Source organism: Phascolarctos cinereus, unplaced genomic scaffold (assembly GCF_003287225.1).
Source record: "Phascolarctos cinereus isolate Bilbo 61053 unplaced genomic scaffold, phaCin_HiC Scaffold_726;HRSCAF=1367, whole genome shotgun sequence".
Lineage (NCBI taxonomy): Eukaryota > Metazoa > Chordata > Mammalia > Diprotodontia > Phascolarctidae > Phascolarctos > Phascolarctos cinereus.
Window position 1 is genome coordinate 37,705,955 of NW_027556098.1, and position 17,501 is coordinate 37,723,455.

Genomic DNA, 17,501 nt, shown 5'->3' on the forward strand with positions numbered 1-17,501 from the left:
GTATGAATATTGTTTCGTTTAGCAATACTACTATAATGGAAAAATATCTCTTCTCCCAGGAAACAGTGATTTGATGAGCTAATTAGAAAATTCATAGGTTTACTTGAAAATCAATAAACTCTCTGGTGAGCTGTCCTATATAGAGCTTTTATAGACTTAAGAAACAAAATCATGAAACACTTCTGTGAGATACTTACAAAAGTTGTTGGTTTTAAAACATTTGAGTATAAAATAGTCATCTGTTCCATAATTAAAAACATTTATAGATTGAGACTAGGAAATAGATTAGATATTCTCTGAAGTTACTTCTCAATGATAAGAAATCCCCATGAGATAACTTAAAACGTTTTATGCTTCAAAGGAATGGGCTAAAATATCTCATAAACCTCAGAGGTAACAGTTTATTGTCTTTGTATGAGGAGGAATAAATAAACTAGCTAATAGAGAAGCATTATGGAGAAACATAGGTATTATATGTCTGTGAAAGTTGAAATATTGATAAGTAAATTGCAAAAGAAAATTGAACTTTCAATTTATTCTGGAATATAAAGCTACTGATTTCTAGTAATGATGTGTGCACTATTTTTTTTCTGAATTAATTGTCATATAGATTCTCAAACTTTATGCATGGGAACCTTCCTATCAGAAAAAGATCACTGAAATTCGAAAACATGAATTAGAAATTCAAAAATCAGCTGGATATCTTACAGTATTCTCTATGCTTACACTGACTTGCATTCCTTTCTTGGTGAGTTTATGTAATGTTTTCTATTTCATTTTTCACATCTGATTAAATGGCATCCACTCTAAGTTACTTGGAATGGAGTATCTACAGTGAATTTTTTTGCATTTTTTTAATTAAAGAGTTGTCAGATAACACTTTAGACGTGGAAGTCCTAAGGAAAGAAAAGTAAAAGAGGATATATATTTTTGTATAATGGCTATTTTCATGTTTAGATACTCTAGTTTTATAGGGTTCCCCTTAAGAAAATTTATTTCTTTTTCCCCCTTTTATTCTAGACCATAACTAGATAGTCAGTTTCCTAATGTGTTTCCTTTACAAGTCTGACTAGTTCCTTTGAGATAAGTTTTGCATCATTGAATATTTAAGTACTATTACCTGTTTTAGAGCTGCATGTATTGAAAGTAAAAAAGCTGATATGAGCAATATATATGTTGCATTATTAGTGTAATAGTTACTAGAAATGTGGCTAGAGCCACCCAAGGAACTCTGGGGAGTGCCACAGTATTTCAGAAAAAAAGTATATATTGAGATCATTTTGCAAAATATTATCTTCTATGTATTCTTGCCACTTCTTAATCTCTACTTCTATTAAGTCTATACCATTTTTTGTTTTTATTGTGCCCATTTTTTCATGAAATGTTCCCTTGAGAATTCTAAGTTTCCTGAAGAGATTTTTTATCTTCCCCATTCTGTTGTTGTCTTCTGTTTCCCTGCTCATACTCTAGAATTCTGCATTCAGTTGGGTATATCTTTCCCTTTCTCTTTTACCTTTCTCTTTCTTCTTTCCTCAGCTATTTGTAAAGCCTCATCAGACAGCTGTTTTACTTCTTTGAGATGTTTTTTGTTGCCTCCTGTGTGAAATTGCTGACCTCTGTCCATAGTTCTTCAGGTATTCTGTCTTCCAGAATTAAGCCTTCAGTTGGTACGATGGATAGAATGCTAGGCCTCAAGTCAGGAAGACCTGTGTTCAAATCCAGCCTCAGATACTTACTGTGTGATGTTGGGCAGGTTTTTTAGCTGCTGTTTGCCTTAAATTCCTTAGCTATGAAATGAGGATGATAATAATTGAACCTCCCAGGGTTGTTTTAAGGGAAAAAAATGAGGCAATATTTATAAAATGCTTAGCACAGCATCTAGCATATAGCTGGCATTTTATAAATGCTAATAATAATAACAATAACAAATGAGGAAATATCTGGGGATTGAATATTTGGCACAAACTTAAAAGGAAAGCCGGCTGAGACAACAGGAGCAGTTAGAGATGCTACTTAGCTGACACACTCCACAGTGTATACTATGACACCATAGTGGAAATTCAGTCCTAGGTTTGGACTCTTTTTCCAAATGAAACATGGGATATAACCTTCAGAAATGTGACTGAATCCCTACAGAACTGAAAGACTTGTAAAATGGTGGGGGAGAAGACAATGAAAAGTCTTAAAAGCACAGTTTTTGGAACTAAATCCAGAGTCCAAAGAATTCAAAACATGAAGTCTCATGGCAGAGATACTTGCAAGGCTAGAAAAACATTATGAGAATGATTTGATGCCATGGGCTGCATATGCCAAGATCAGGTTACCATTCATCAAGAAGGGGAAATGCCCTGTGAGTTTGTAACTTAGATGGATAGTCAACTACAGAGATTGATAGAGGAGCAAAAGCATCTGAGGAAGGAAACCTGGAGTTAATTTCCTGGCATATAATATACCCCCAAGAGCTTCAAAGACTCCTCTTTCATCTTCAGGAGAAATGAACGTGGACACACTTTGATCAGTTCCTGAACAAAGTAAACAACTTTATAAATCATTTCAAAGTTGTGAAGACTAATCTAACCCAAGAAAACTCAGATCAGCTAAGGTCCACCATACCAGAAACCTGGAGGCAGACCATCAGCAAGTCACCCAGATTCAAGGGCAAGTGCCTAGAGAAAGCCTCCTGAAAGAGAGAGAACAACAGACAGAGCAAAATGTTATGATCATCGAATCAAAGATACCACCTACAAAGAGTAAGCAAAATGCCAGAGCTACTTTTTGGTTCAGCTGTGGCCTGGATGGCACAATAGTGACACGTGCACTCAAGAGAGGAATGTAGAGTTGGCCAAAATTCCAAGAACCAGCATCAGGAGATGGAGCTCTTCCCAGGCCCCAGCCCCAATAATGCTGAACTTTATAGTGGTACCAGTTGTGCGAGGGTCCCTTCCACTTATATTCATGGGAGCCTGCAACAAAGTAACATTAAAGACTGGAAATGTACAGTGCAATGTTATACTGGGCAGTGGATGCCATGAAGTGGTGTTCTGGTAAATGTTTAACAACTGGCTTTCCAGAGGGAAAAAAATGCATGCATGGCACACTTTTAAGGTTACTCTGCATTAACACTTTCTCCATTAATTTCTTTAGCCTATATAATTAGCAAAATAAGAAATCAAGCCAAGATTTGTAGCAATTGCCAATTTCTGAAGTATAAATATTCATGCAAAAAACTAACAATCGACTCTCATGAGCCGGTAGAAGATGAAAATCATGTTCTAGTATATCTATGAGAGACATTTGAGGAAAATTCCATTGCAGACTACAAAAAATTTAAGACTATCGACTAAGTGGCAAGGATGAAATCTACTTGAGCTACATTTGAATGAGCCTAAAGTTTGCTAAAAAAAAAAAAATCATTGGTGTTGACAGAGAAGTGGATACTTTTTCTTTGGCATTTCAGACCCAGCGAATATCTCTGTGTCCACGTTCCCTGGGACCAACTCCAGTTTATTCAAGCTGTTAGCAAAGTATCTTAATCAGGAAGCTGAAACTCAGTGCCTAAATGTTTTCAGTATCTATATAGCCTGTGAAGAAACATCTAGGAAAATAGAAACTATCAGTGGAAGAGAATGCTATCACAACACTGATTTTTCTTACCTAGGGATAGATATAGAAAAATATGACTGATGAATCTCTAGTGCCTAAAAGTGGAAAGAAGCAGCTTCATGAGAGGACAAAGGTGTTCTTTCTATGAGTAGAAAGTAAAAAAAAAAAGAAAAAAAAACCAGACAAACCCAAAGAGCAACTCATAGGATCCATCTTGAGTACTACAGACCTTTTCAAGAGAGGTACCAGAAGATTCCCTTATCTGTGATGAATGATCTCAGAAACCACCTGAGAGAACTACTCAGCAACAGTATCATTACTGAGTCAAGTAGCCCATGTGATCATCTATTGTAGTGACACAAAAGAAGCCAAGTAAGATCTGGATTGAGTAGACTACCAAAATTTGAATAAGAAAATTAACGTGTACCAGTACACCATGTCATGGGGTTGATAAGGAATAGATTGGACATATTCCCATATCAGGTCAAGATAAACAGGAGTTATTTTAAGCAAAGAGCCTAAGTTGAAACAAAAGCCCTAGATTTAATAGAATGAATGAATGTATATACCTCAAGGCATCTCGGGGAACCTACCACTTTTCAATGTCTTATGAAGAAGGTAATTGATGACGTGAACAAGTGTTGGTATATCTGGTTGATTTCATTGGCTTTGGAAAAACACTAGAATAGGGGCTCTTAGTTAATTTGTTTTTTAAATATATGTTGATAATTATACTTCTATATAATTAGTTTCCTTTGTAATACTTCGTGTTTTATTTTATACATTTGAAACATTATTCTGAGAAGGATCCATAGGCATCACCAGACAATCAAAGAATCCCATGACACACACAAAAGGTTAAGAACTGTTTGACTAAAAGATGTGGGAAGACTGGTTAAAGTAATACCTAAAGGAAGTTGGTCTGATCTTGTGAGCTGACAAAAAAAAAATACCTTGGTCAAGTATGTGGGCCACATAGTTTCACAGCAAGGAATAAACACTGATTCAGAGAAGGTAGAAGCCCTCCTCAACTGGCCACATCTAAAGAATCTGTACGAATCAAGGATTTTTCTGGGATTCGTTGTCTGCTATTGGAAATTAGTGAACAACTAACTTGCTATTGAAAACCTTCTCAATGATCTCACTAAAGGACATATGACTGGAAATATAAAACAAAAGCAGAAGTCATGGTGGCTTAATTTCAAGGAAGCCATTTGGAAACAATTGAGATGGTAAATACAAATAAACTTTTAAAGATTTGGTAACTTATGTTACGCATACAGTATATGTGCTGGCCTACCTAGACGAGCAAACACCTGCTGAGTCTGTGTGTATTTGTGGCACAGTGCTCTCCAGGTTTTTTTCAGTGGAGAGGGAAAATTGCTTTATAAACATTGTTCTTGCTATACCACTTGGATAAATGCTTTTGATAAAGAACTAAGTCTCCTGACTGATTGCTAAGGAAAAACACAATGATGATGACTCATAAGCCATTCTTAGGAGGATGGATGTGTGTGGGACTATCTCTAGAATCCTGAAAGCAGTAAGAACTACCACCTTGGAGATCTAACCTGCCATTGAAAAAAGTGGATTGCTGCAATAATCCTAAATGCATGAGAGTTGTATCAGCAAAGTGCTATATGAAATCCAAGGAGAAAAAGACTGTTACTGATATAGGAATTTATTGAATGCTTCTGAAAGATGGCATTTAGGTTGTGCTTTAGTAGATGAGTAGGAACTCAACAGAGAAGAAAAATGATTAGAGTATTAAAGATACAGAGAGCAGTATGTTTCAAGGCACAGAACGAGCATGTATCAGGGGCAGTAAGATACTCAATTTGGCTTTAGTATATATTATGTGAAAATTTGTGATATAAGGTTAAAAATAGATAAATAGGACCATATTGTGAAATACCGTAAAAGTTAAGACACTTGAAGTTTACTCAGTACCAAAAGTCCATTGTAAGGGTTTGAGTAGAATAGTAACGTGATCTGAATGTATCTTTTATGTTTACTAATTGGCTGTAATTCTAAGTCCAAGCTGATGAATATACATATACATATACATGTGTAAATACACACACACATATATGTTTTATATGTGTATATATGTATATGTAAAATCTAATAACATCATTGGCCAAACTTTTTGGTAGCTCTTCCTAAAAAAAAAAATACAGTGAGGAAAAATAAAAAATATTTAAAGCAAATAAAGTATCTCTTTTTTTCAGGTGTCTCTGGCCACTTTTGGAGTATATTTTCTTCTGGACGAAGGGAATGTTTTAACGGCCAATAAAGTTTTTACATCTATGTCTTTGTTTAATATTTTGAGGCTTCCTTTGTTTGATTTACCAATGGTGATCTCTGCTGTAGTCCAGGTACTGTTGCATAAGTGAATTGAAATTCTGCTTGGAATTGAAGCTTGTTTTCCATAGCAGTTTCACTAGATTATTACTACATAAAAATCACCATTTGGGAAGTAAATATGTATTGCTAGTCTTCTTTTTTTTAATTAAGTTAACTTTTAAATATGGAAACTTTGACAATGTATATTTCTAGCACATTTGATAGGAGAAAATGCAACAAAAGTTCATAATTGCATGTACATACCCTTTTTTGTTTTTCTGTGCATATTGAAATGTTCATGTTTGTTGATGTTGATTAGGTTCATAATGAAAAATAAATAAATAAATGAATTAATAAAAGTATGGATATCTGTAAATGTTGTATGTGTTACCCCATAAATTGAAACATACTTTGCTTATTAAGGAGTCTATTTTGCTTGAACACAAAATAAGTGAAACAAATATATTTGTATCAACAGACAAAAATATCTCTGAGTCGTTTGCAAGACTTTCTCCATGCTGAGGAGCTCAATGCTGAAAACATTGAAACTTGCTATCCTGGAAGTAAGTCGTTCTTTTTGTTCTATAAAATCTGTATTACCCTAGAGTTGAAGTTAATTATTTCTATACTTTCCCATTGTTTTTGTTATTACTTCTAGATTATGCTATAGAGTTTACTGATGCATCCTTCACCTGGGAAAAGAGTCAGCCTCCAACCTTAAATAAGTAAGTCATCATCCTTAACGTGACATTTTGCGAAGACTGTATATATTTAAGAGTGCTTACTTGGGTGGTTTTATGACTTCATTAGTATAGGTCGTCCTTTCACAATTTCACTTTGAATCCCTTCCCTGTTTTCTCATTTTGGCATGTGTTTACCTGTGTCTTTTCTTTTAGGCCTTGAGAGAGGACTCATAGAACATGATAGAAGTGTTTTTTCCTGTTTTGTGTGTGATGTTTTTATTTTTTTAATTTCTTACTATTAACAATGTGCCATTTAAGATATCCATTTGTTGTCTTTCATCCTTGCTACCTCTTTTTGCTATGACTTATATCTTCAATAATATCCTCTCATAGGTAAATTACATCACAGGAAAAGGCACAAAATCCTATTACAGCAGAGGGAAAGAAGGGAGGGAGATGAGCACTGTTTGAACCTTACTCTCATCAGATTTGACTCAAGAAGGGAATAACATAATCAATTAGGCATAGAAATCTAACTTGCCCTATAGGCAGTAGGAGGCAAAAGGGGAAAGAAAAGGGAGGGGGTTAATAGAAGGGAGCTGGGAGTGAGGGAGGTGGTAATCAAAAGCAAAACATTAGTGAGGAGGGAAAAAGAGAAAGGAGAAAGAACATCATAAATGGGGGGGCGAGGAAAGGATGGAGAGAAAGACACAAATAGTAATCATAACTGTGAATGTGGTATATGGATGTAATGGAATAATACTATTGTGCTATAAAAAAATGAGGAACAGGCATTCTTTAGATAAACCTGGAAAGACTTGTATGGTTTGATGCTGAGTGAAGTAAGCAGAACCAGGAGAATGTTGTACACAGTAACAGCCACATTGAATGATGACTGATGTTGATAGACTTAACCCCTCTCAGCAATACAAGGATCTAAAACATCTCCAAAGTCCTCCTCATGGAAAATGCTATCCACATCCAAAGAAAGAACTATGGAATTTGAATGCAGATCAAAGCGTATTATTTGCCTTTTTTTTCTTCTGTTGTGTTTTGTTTCCTCTTTCTGGTGGTTCCTCCTATTAGTTCTAATTCTTACTTACAACGTCACTAATGTGAAAATATGTTTAATAGGAATGTATATGTATAGCCTATATTAGATTGTGAGCCATCTTGGGGAGGGAGGGAAGGGAAGAAAAATTAAAAACTCAAAAGCTTATGGAAGTGATTATTGATACATTAAAATAAATTAAGAAAAAAAGAAAAAATAATAATATCCTCATACACGAGTTATCATTTAGAATATGTTATATGCTATGATATAATATAATATGATATAATATCATTTATAATACAGTCTACTTATAGCTATCATTTGTATGTCCTTTCTCTGTGGATTATTTTGTACTCTGATTCCTTAGATGTGGTATTCCGTAATTTGTATATATGTAGCAAATCTAGGAGACTATGTTAAAGAGTATTTGAGTTCCTAAAGAGATCTAAATTTATGTAAGTTATGCAAAGCATGTCTTCTATTTCTATTATTCTTTTTTATCTTTTATGTTCTTTCCTCTTATGCTCTCTTATTTCAAGCTTCTTCTCTCATCCATGTCCATTCTAGAATTTTGCTCTGTTTTCTTTGTTTGGGAGGATTGAACTTTGATAAATAGGGGGTCAATAGTTACAATCAAAATAATGATTCTCGGGGTAGCTAGGTGATGTGGTAGATAGAACACTGGCCTTGGATTCAGGAGGACCTGAGTTCAAATCTGGCCTCAGACACATAACACTTACTAGCTGTGCAACCCTGGGCAAGTCACTTAACCCCCATTGCCTAACCAAAAACAAAAAAAAAAGGAATGATTCTCATCTCTGGAAATACTAACTGTTCTGACAGTATAAAGGAGTAATAAAGATTGACTGTTGTTGATATGTTGTTACTCACCTTTTTTTTTTTTAGCTTGAACATAAAGATTCCAGAAGGAGCATTAGTTGCAATTATAGGACAAGTTGGGTCAGGAAAATCATCTGTGCTCTCTGCCATTCTGGGAGAAATGGAGAAACTTAAAGGAACAGTCCAAAGAAAAGTAAAGTCAATTATTTATTCTTTCTGGGTTTCCTCATTAAAGATTCAAATATTTTATGTATTGTTATTTTTTTAAAAATTGATTAACCATGAGTAAACATGCAATATATCATTCTGTCAACCGGGTGCTTTGAAAAAAAAAACACTTGTATAATATATTTAGTAATCATTTATGATGCTTAACTGATTTGCATGTACTTATATTGAAAGTAATAAAATTAGGAATTTAATTTCATTAGACTTCTAATAATCATCTATTCCAAGATTCCTTAAATAATTATGGTCATTTCTTTATAAAGTGACTTTGTAACTGCTCACTTATAAGATATGACTCAACTACATGACCACAGGTAGATGAATCCATAAATTATTATGTGTACTCTTGAAGAGTTCTTTTTGAATGGGAATTACCCGATGTCCCTTGGTAGCCTATTTCTGCACTTAATCACATTTATAACTAGTTTGTATTTGCTTATTTCTAATCAAACTTTATACAGGAATAATTTTTTTTCTCTTATCTTTAATTCCAATTTCTGTATCTCTCCTTGTTTTCTCAATCCATCTCCCTGATACTAGTTTTGCTTTTCTTTCTTCATAATATAGATTTGGGTTGTTTGCATAGTTTCCATTGGAGCCTTTTTAATGCATGCCTACCTATCCACGTATGCTATTCAGGTGGATTTCTACAAATATAGTATTTGTAAAGCCTAGAGTATCTTTAACTATAATGTTTTAAAATTCTGGTATAAAGAAACATACCATAATAATTACATATATACATATATTATGTAGAATATACATCACATACATACATATATATACATGTGTGTGTGCATTATGTATGTATGACAGTCAGAAAGTAACTTATCTTTCCTGGAATTTTTCTAAAATGGTTGTTAAATAAATTAATACAAGAAACTACAAAGGTGGTTTCAGAGGTATAGGACAAAATATTAAGTATCTCCTAATTTGTAGAGAGAAAGATTTGTATTCTACAAAGAAAAGGTAACATGTAAAAATATTGTGCATTATTGGTTATGATGTTAAGTTATGTCCAACTCTTTGTGACCTTGTTTAGAGTTTTCTTAGCAAAGATAATGTAGTGGCTTGCCATTTTCTTTTCCAGTTCATTTTACAGATGAGGAAATTGAGGCAAACAGAGTTAAGTGACTTGCTCAGAGTCACACAGCTACTAAATGCCTAAATCTGGGTTTTAACCCCGGCAGATGAGTCTTCGTGATTTGAGGCCCAGAGCTCTACCCATTGTGCCACCTGGCTGCTCTTGTTTGTGCAATGGGTCCCTGTAATATTAGGAGCCAATTTGTAGAAGCAATTGTGACCAAAAGCAAACCAACCAAACAAAACCAGGAGCACATATAATTCCTTACAGAGACTTAGTTGAAGGTGAATGTGAAAGACAAAATGAAGGAGCCATTGAGCAAACCTGAATCTATTTCATAACTGTTGTAACATTAGCTATCTTACAGTTAAGAAAAATCATTTTTGCAACGATTTCAATTTTAAGAGCTAAATGAGAAAGTAAATAGGAAAAACCACAAATTAAATATATTACTTAAATATATTTTCTAATACTTCCACTTGCCTTAAAAAGACTGTCTTTTTTCTTTTTCTTTCGTTTAGGGCTCAGTGGCTTATGTCTCCCAGCAGGCCTGGATCCAGAATTCCAAATTACAAGAAAACATTGTCTTTGGCTCAGTTTTGCAGAAGCAGTACTATGAACGAGTACTGGAAGCTTGTGCTCTGCTACCAGATTTGGAGCAATTCCCCAATGGAGACCAAACTGAAATTGGAGAAAGAGTAAGAATATATTCCATCAATACACAGTAGTAAAGTTCTGTTCAGTTGTGCTAGCAAAAATTTTCATGAGATTGTCTCAAAGATCTATACAAGTATTGAATTAAAAAATGAAAACAATTCACAATGTATTAGTGTGATAGAAGAAATGATCATTATGTAGTTAAGGGCCAAAAAAAGTTCCAGACTCATGATGACCTGAAACGTATACTGTAAGTTTTATAATAAGCATTCCAGATTTGGAGGAAAATGATGGTGATAAATAAGTCATTACATAAGAATTCTATTCCGATTCAACAGTGCAGCCACTATTTCCTATCCCACAGTCAAATCATAGTTTTGTTCACCTCTGAGTTTCTAACTGCACAGAGCCAGGGCTTGGATAACATCACCATGTCCAGGGTATTGTTCACATACCTGACGGGAGAGTAGCACTCAAACTATGAACACTGCACTCATGGATACATGTGTGTGTATGTATATATGTGTTAGCTTTAATTCTTAAATAGCATTAATTATATTCCAAATTAAGAGAGAAGATACTGTTTAGAGAGTCCTAAACTTAAAAGGCCTCTGTTTTCAAGGCTTGACTCCATCAAGATGTTATATTATTCTGGGCCAACCATCTCCAAGGCCCCATTTACCCTTATTTAAAAATATAATAATAATATACTACTTCAATAATATTTGGGTTGTTGTGAGAAAAGTTCTTTGTAAAACTTAAAGGGTTATAGAAATATGATCTATTATTAGCTTATTATTAGTAATTTCCCTTTTCTACTTTCTGGAAGTACATATTAATTTACAAATAGCTATAGTAGTGATAACCTATAATTGGCAGCCAAAGTTCTTGCTAAATTTTCTATTTAGTCAATTTTATTTAGTCCCTCATTTATAAGCTACTGTCTTTTTCCCACAGTACAGTAGAAAAGGGAGCTGGCTTTGGAGAGCTGAGTTGAAATCATAGCTTTGTCAATTACCTTGTAAGCTCGGGCATCATCCTCTAGGTCTCATTTTTAGAATAAGGAGCTTGGATATGATGACCTATTAGGTACCTCCTAGCTCCAAATCTACGATCCTACTCAGTAAATCCTTTTCCTTAGAGTAAGTAGGAATAAAGAAATGGAGTGTTGGAATTCTGGGAGCTACAAGGGCAGAGTAAACAGGAAATCACCTGAACTGCCCCAAATTCACCTCTAACAACTATAAAATAGCACCTAAAAATGAATTCGGGAAAAGCAGAACCAACAAAAATATGGGATAAAACAATTTTCCAGCCCCAGACAACTCGTAAGGCCATCAGGAAAGATCTGCCTCACTCGGGTAAAAGAGAACTGTTGCTCAGGGCAGGAAGTATCCGAGCAAGCCAGGGGGAGGCCCTGAGCCCAGCACAAGTCTGTGACCGAGACCCCGTGGCCGGGTGCACAGCAGTTGGGCATCCAGCTTCACACCCCACCCCACTCCCCATTGGTCTTGGCACAGCACCAAATTAGTGGCTTTCCATCCACCCCAGGGCCCCAGCACAGCACCAAGTCCTCTTCCATGAGCCCCAGTGCATCAACTGGGGAATGCCTAAACAAGTTGTAGTATGTGAATGTAATGGAATACTATTGTGCTATAAGAAATGATGAGCAGGCAGACTTTGGAAAAACCTGGAAAGACTTATATGAACTGATGCTGAATGAAGTGAGCAGAACCAGGAGAACATTGTACACAGTAACAATAACATTGTATAATCACCAACTATGAATGACTTAGCTATTCCCAGCAATACAATGATCCCATATAATTCCAAAGGACTCATGAGGGAAAATGCTATTCACATCCAGAGAAAGAACTGAAGGAATCTGAATGCAAATTGAAGCATACTGTTTTTATTTTATTTTTTTCATGTTTTTTTTCCTTTTAGTCTGCTTCTTCTTTCACAACATGACTAATATGGAAATATGTTTTACATAATTGTACGTATATAACTTATATCAAACCAATAACTGTTTTAGGAAGGGGAAGTGAGGGAGAAACTTTGGAACTTGAAATTTTTAAATGAATGTCAAAATTTGTCTTTACATGCAATTAGAAAAAAATTAAATACTATTAAAAATTAAAAAGATGAAGTAAAGTAGAATGGGGACGGGTTGCAAAGGGTTTTTAATGTGAAATAGAGGAGTTTTTATATGATTAGAGATGTAATAGGGAACCACCTGGAATTTACTGAGTAAGGAACTGACATGGACAGACCTTTAGAAATGTATCAACTTAATTTTTTACATGCAATTGGAAACTATTTGATGAAATAAATAAAAATAATTTAAAATAAAACAAAAAGAAATGGGATGTCAATCATGTTGCCTGCATGGTGGTACACAGCTGTAATCTCAGCTACCAGGGAAGTGGAGGCTGGCAAATCTCTTGAGCTCAAGTTATTAATCTCAGTGGGCTCTGCCAATCAGGTATCTGCACTGTTTGGCATTAATGTGGTGAACTCCTCAAAATGGAGAGCTACTAGGTTTCCTTAGAAGGGACAAAATTCCCAGGAAGGAAGCAGAGGAGGTCAAACTCCAGTGCCAATCAAAGTGAGGTCAACTTTTGAGTAGTCCCCATACTGCTAGCCTGAGTAAGATAATATAGTTTGTCCTGTTATTTTTTAAATCAATCAATCAATCAATCATTAGTCATTGTGCCAGCTCTGGAAAAATATTTGGTAGTAACAAGAGGACATTAAAATTCTTGGATAAGACTAAGGTTGGGGATTATTTTAAAACTTTATCCCATGCTTCCATAAATAATAAAATCCTGATTCTAACATTTATTAGGTGAGTGATGTTGAAGAAATCTCTTTAACTCCTCTGAGATTTAGCTTTCTCAACTACCAAATGGAAGTGGTAATTCTCAAACTAGCTAATTCTTATTGTGAAGATAGAATTTTATATATCTGAAAGTGGTATATAAATATGAATTATCATTGTTAACATTATTCTTACGCAATTTGAATTTTATCTCGATTACATGTAAACACAGATTTTTTAACATTCATTTTTTAAAATTTTGAATACCAAATTCTCTCCCTCCTCCCTCCTCCCCCTTCCTTGAGAAAGCAAGCAATTTGATACAGATTATACATGTACAGTTATGTAAAACACTTCTGTATTAACCATGTTGAAAAAGAAAATGCAAACTAAAACACAAAGAAGAATATTAATGAAAGTTTAAAAAGTGTACTTTAATATACATTCAGATTCCATCAGTTCTTTCTCTGAAGGTAGATAGCATTTTTCAATACAAGTCCTTTGGAACTGTCTTGGATCATTGTACTGCTGAGAAGAGCTAAGTTACTCACAGTTAATCATCATACAATATTGCTATTACTATGTGCAATGTTCTCCTGCTTCTGCTCATTTTGCTTTGCATCAGTTCATGTGAGTCTTTCCAGTTTTTTTATGAAATCTGCCTGCTTGTCATTTCTTATAGCACAATAGTATTCCATCACAATCATATGCCACAGGTTGTCAGCTATTTCCCAATTGATGGACATTCCCTCAAATTCCAATTCTTTGACACCACAAAAGGAGCTGCTACAAATGTTTTTGTACATATAGATCCTTTTTCTTTAACATTACTCTTCTGAGTTAAGTACATATGATTTGGATTTTAGTGAAAATCTAACCTACTCTTGCTTTTTCTTCATTTCCCTTACAGGGTGTGAATATAAGCGGAGGTCAGAAACAACGTGTAAGCCTGGCTAGGGCTGTTTACAGCGGTGCTGATGTCTACCTCCTTGACGATCCCTTATCTGCAGTTGATGTCCATGTTGGGAAGCATCTTTTTGAAAAAGTGATAGGATCCTCAGGACTTTTGAAAAACAAGGTATACATGGCAAGAACACACCTTGTTTCTTTTGCCCTATGAGAGACCTTTTTGAGTAACTCAACATTATTCTAGGCAGCAGGGCTTCAAAGACAAAGACAAAAGAATCCTTGCTCTCAAGGTGTTTATTTTGCTGAGGATAGGGGTGTTACAACATGTGCACAAAATAAATAAAAAAGTAACTTTAAATTGGAGAAAATTAAAATTAGGAAGTGGTACCTTGGCTAAACTTTGAAAGAAATTAATTCTAAGAAGTAAAGGTAAGTAGGTGCAGTCTAAGGATGAGAGAAAGTTCTTAAAAAAAAAGTGGGTAATAGATTGCCAAGTTGGAGGAACAGTTGCTTCTGCAATGTGTTGGAAATTTTAATTTGTAAAAGGGAGTTATGTGATGTCTGAAAAAAATATCTAGGAGCCATATTGTGAAGAACTTTAAATGCCAGGCTGAGTTTATATTTTATTTGTATAGACAGTAGTAGCCAGTGAAGATTTTTGACACACTCAGAAGATAAAAGGTGTAAATAAATTTGGTGGAAAGGTTCTGGGGGGCAAAGATGGGGAAGGTGGGATTGGAGGGGTTCTAATCAATAAAGGCCTCATATAGAAGGGCAGCATTTCAGCTGTTGAAAAAGTACAGAGAGATAAAAAGAGACAGAGAGACAGAGAGTATTTGACAGGCTCCCAGCTCCAAAAGGGGTTGGCAACTAGAAATTTGTTATCTTAGGCCAGGAGAAAGACCTTTCTCTTTCTCAAAGACTGGAGATAATAGAGGGCTTTTGAGATAGAGAGTAGGTGAACTTGGCGGTTCTTGTTTTCTCAGACAATGTGAGTGTGTCTAAAACAGAGTAAATTTCAATTCCATACTAAGAACCTACTGCTATATGCTTGGCCCCCACCTCTCAGGGTGGGGGGATTAATGTTAATAGCACTAAAGCATTGTTTTCTTAGATTGGGTGACTTAGGACAGAGAAGCATAGTACAGGAATCAAACTCCTTCATGTCAATAGGTCCCAAGGAAGGAGGTTCAAGAATTAGGATTCCAAACCAATCTGTCAGAGGGAATGGGGAAGGGTTTCCTGCTTTAACTAGCATAGTAATAACATCTTCACTCACTTATATTCCTCAGCAAATTTGTTTTATTATAGTAAATGTACTTTTTATGGTTTGAAGTTTCATAAGAAAAATAGAGGAGGAAGAGTGATCTTCTAATGGCAACTTTTAATAAATAATTTGGAAAGTTTCATTTAGTTCACCATAATGATGATTTATCCATGAAAGGACATTGGAGATCAGTTTCTATGGCAGAAGTAAGGCCTTGAGTACCTGTATGTATAATTTTCTGGAATCAGAGAGACCTGGGAAAGTGCTTTTTTTCTCATCCTGAAGTGGGGTGGGGGTGAGGGCCAGATGTGAACTGAGCTTAGATGGGGCAGTGTGGACAGTTCCCATTAATGTTTCCCTTTTGATTTGAGGATTTGAGTGAAGGGAATTACAAGGTTGCTTGAGTGATGGTGGTTTGAGAGTCTGTGATAGAAAGGAACTACATGGGCTTAGAGGTTACAGCCTGGCTTCCTAAGGAGATCCCTCCTATGAAGTTCTGGAGCTTGAAATGCAAGGCAGGCCTGACCATGGCGAACAGAGACAATGAAACATTTGTCTCTCATCTCCCTCTCTCTGTCACAGAAGGTTGATTCCAAAGTTTTCTTGTTCTTTAAATTCATTTGCTTTTTTTTGTTGTTTTAATTAGTACCATGACTGGCTTAGATAACGATTCTATCAATTATAATTTTATTTGTTTGATTTTGTGAACAGTTGCTTAAAGAAGTAACTGGCATGTTAGAGACAGAGACCATCAGAATTGCCAGTGTGGAAAGAGGACTGAGGAGCTGTATGAAAGACAGTCTTATTAATAGTGATTCCCTATTTCTACAAACCTCCCATAATGGAACAAGAATGGATCTGGGTCTTTTCACCGAAGAGCTGCAAACACCAATGTCTGTCTTATGATAAAGCTGTACCATTTTATCAGATCCCACTAGCTCTTCCATTGTTTTCTTCACCCTACATGCAAAGATATCTCTCTCTTGGGGTTTAGTAGATGTCAGTGATAGTAGAGTAGGTCATACCTTGTGGGAGGAAAAGAGCAGCAGCCAGAAAAGCCACACATTCCAAGGGTAAGGATTTATATTCCTTCATCTTATAATAGATCAAAACATAGAATCTTCACAGAAACCTGGCTACTTATATTATTGCTTTCAGAGAGATGTTTAAAGAAGATACAAAGGTGATTATATAGCTTATTAAATGTCTTTAAATTTATACTATTTGAGGCAGCTGCATGGTACAATAGGTAGAGCACTGGCTGTGGTGTCAGGAGAAACTGAGTTCAAATTTGGCCTCAGACCCTTACTAATTGTGATTCTTGGCAAGTCACTTAACTCCAATGCCTCTTAAAAATTACGCTATTATAGAAAAATTATACTAAAATGCATTTTTTCAAGATGAACTGTGTGTATAGGTGTTTGTGCATGTATTTGATAATGTGTAGGATTCTGAAAGTAAAATAAATGTATAGAACTAATATAAAATATATGTTGATATTTTAACAGATCCATAATCTCCCTTGAGTGATGCAGATTGAAACATCCATCTGTGTGAAATTATCTTGTGAAATTCTTATCCATGGCCACAATAAATCACTTCTAGTATATTCACACAAAGTGCTTTTATGAGATAAATCTGAGGCAAATATTTCTTATTCAAAAGTATTTTCAAGTTTGAAATAACATCAGAAAGGATTTGAAATAATAAAACTCAATAAAAATTTCTAATGACTGTAATACTTGGAGAACTATAGTCGCTGACATTTTAATGAAGAAACATGAGTTTTCAAAGTAACAGTAGATACCATACTATATTACATGTGTAAATTAATAAGAATGTAAAATACATATATTTTAGTTTTAAGATGGATTCAAATCCAATGACCAAATGACAATTGGAGACAAGGTGTTATCATTCACTTACTCACCAATTCAACTTATTTTTACTGCAATACTTAGTAATTCATCTTGAAATATAGGTTTTATCTTAAACACCACAACCGA

The 17,501-nt window shown here is 35.0% G+C and overlaps 1 protein-coding gene across 2 annotated transcripts in view; it reads left to right on the plus strand.

Annotated features, from left to right (window-relative positions):
- The window catches only part of LOC110212802 (multidrug resistance-associated protein 1-like), a 102,462-nt gene that overhangs the window by 37,158 nt on the left and 47,803 nt on the right, over nt 1-17,501 (plus strand). For both annotated transcript variants that reach the window (XM_020992883.2, XM_078146466.1), the window contains exons 8-14: nt 611-748; nt 5,835-5,981; nt 6,428-6,512; nt 6,608-6,674; nt 8,593-8,719; nt 10,360-10,536; nt 14,230-14,397. In XM_020992883.2, coding sequence (XP_020848542.2) covers nt 611-748; nt 5,835-5,981; nt 6,428-6,512; nt 6,608-6,674; nt 8,593-8,719; nt 10,360-10,536; nt 14,230-14,397 — 909 coding nt within the window. The remainder of the gene's footprint in view (nt 1-610; nt 749-5,834; nt 5,982-6,427; nt 6,513-6,607; nt 6,675-8,592; nt 8,720-10,359; nt 10,537-14,229; nt 14,398-17,501) is intronic.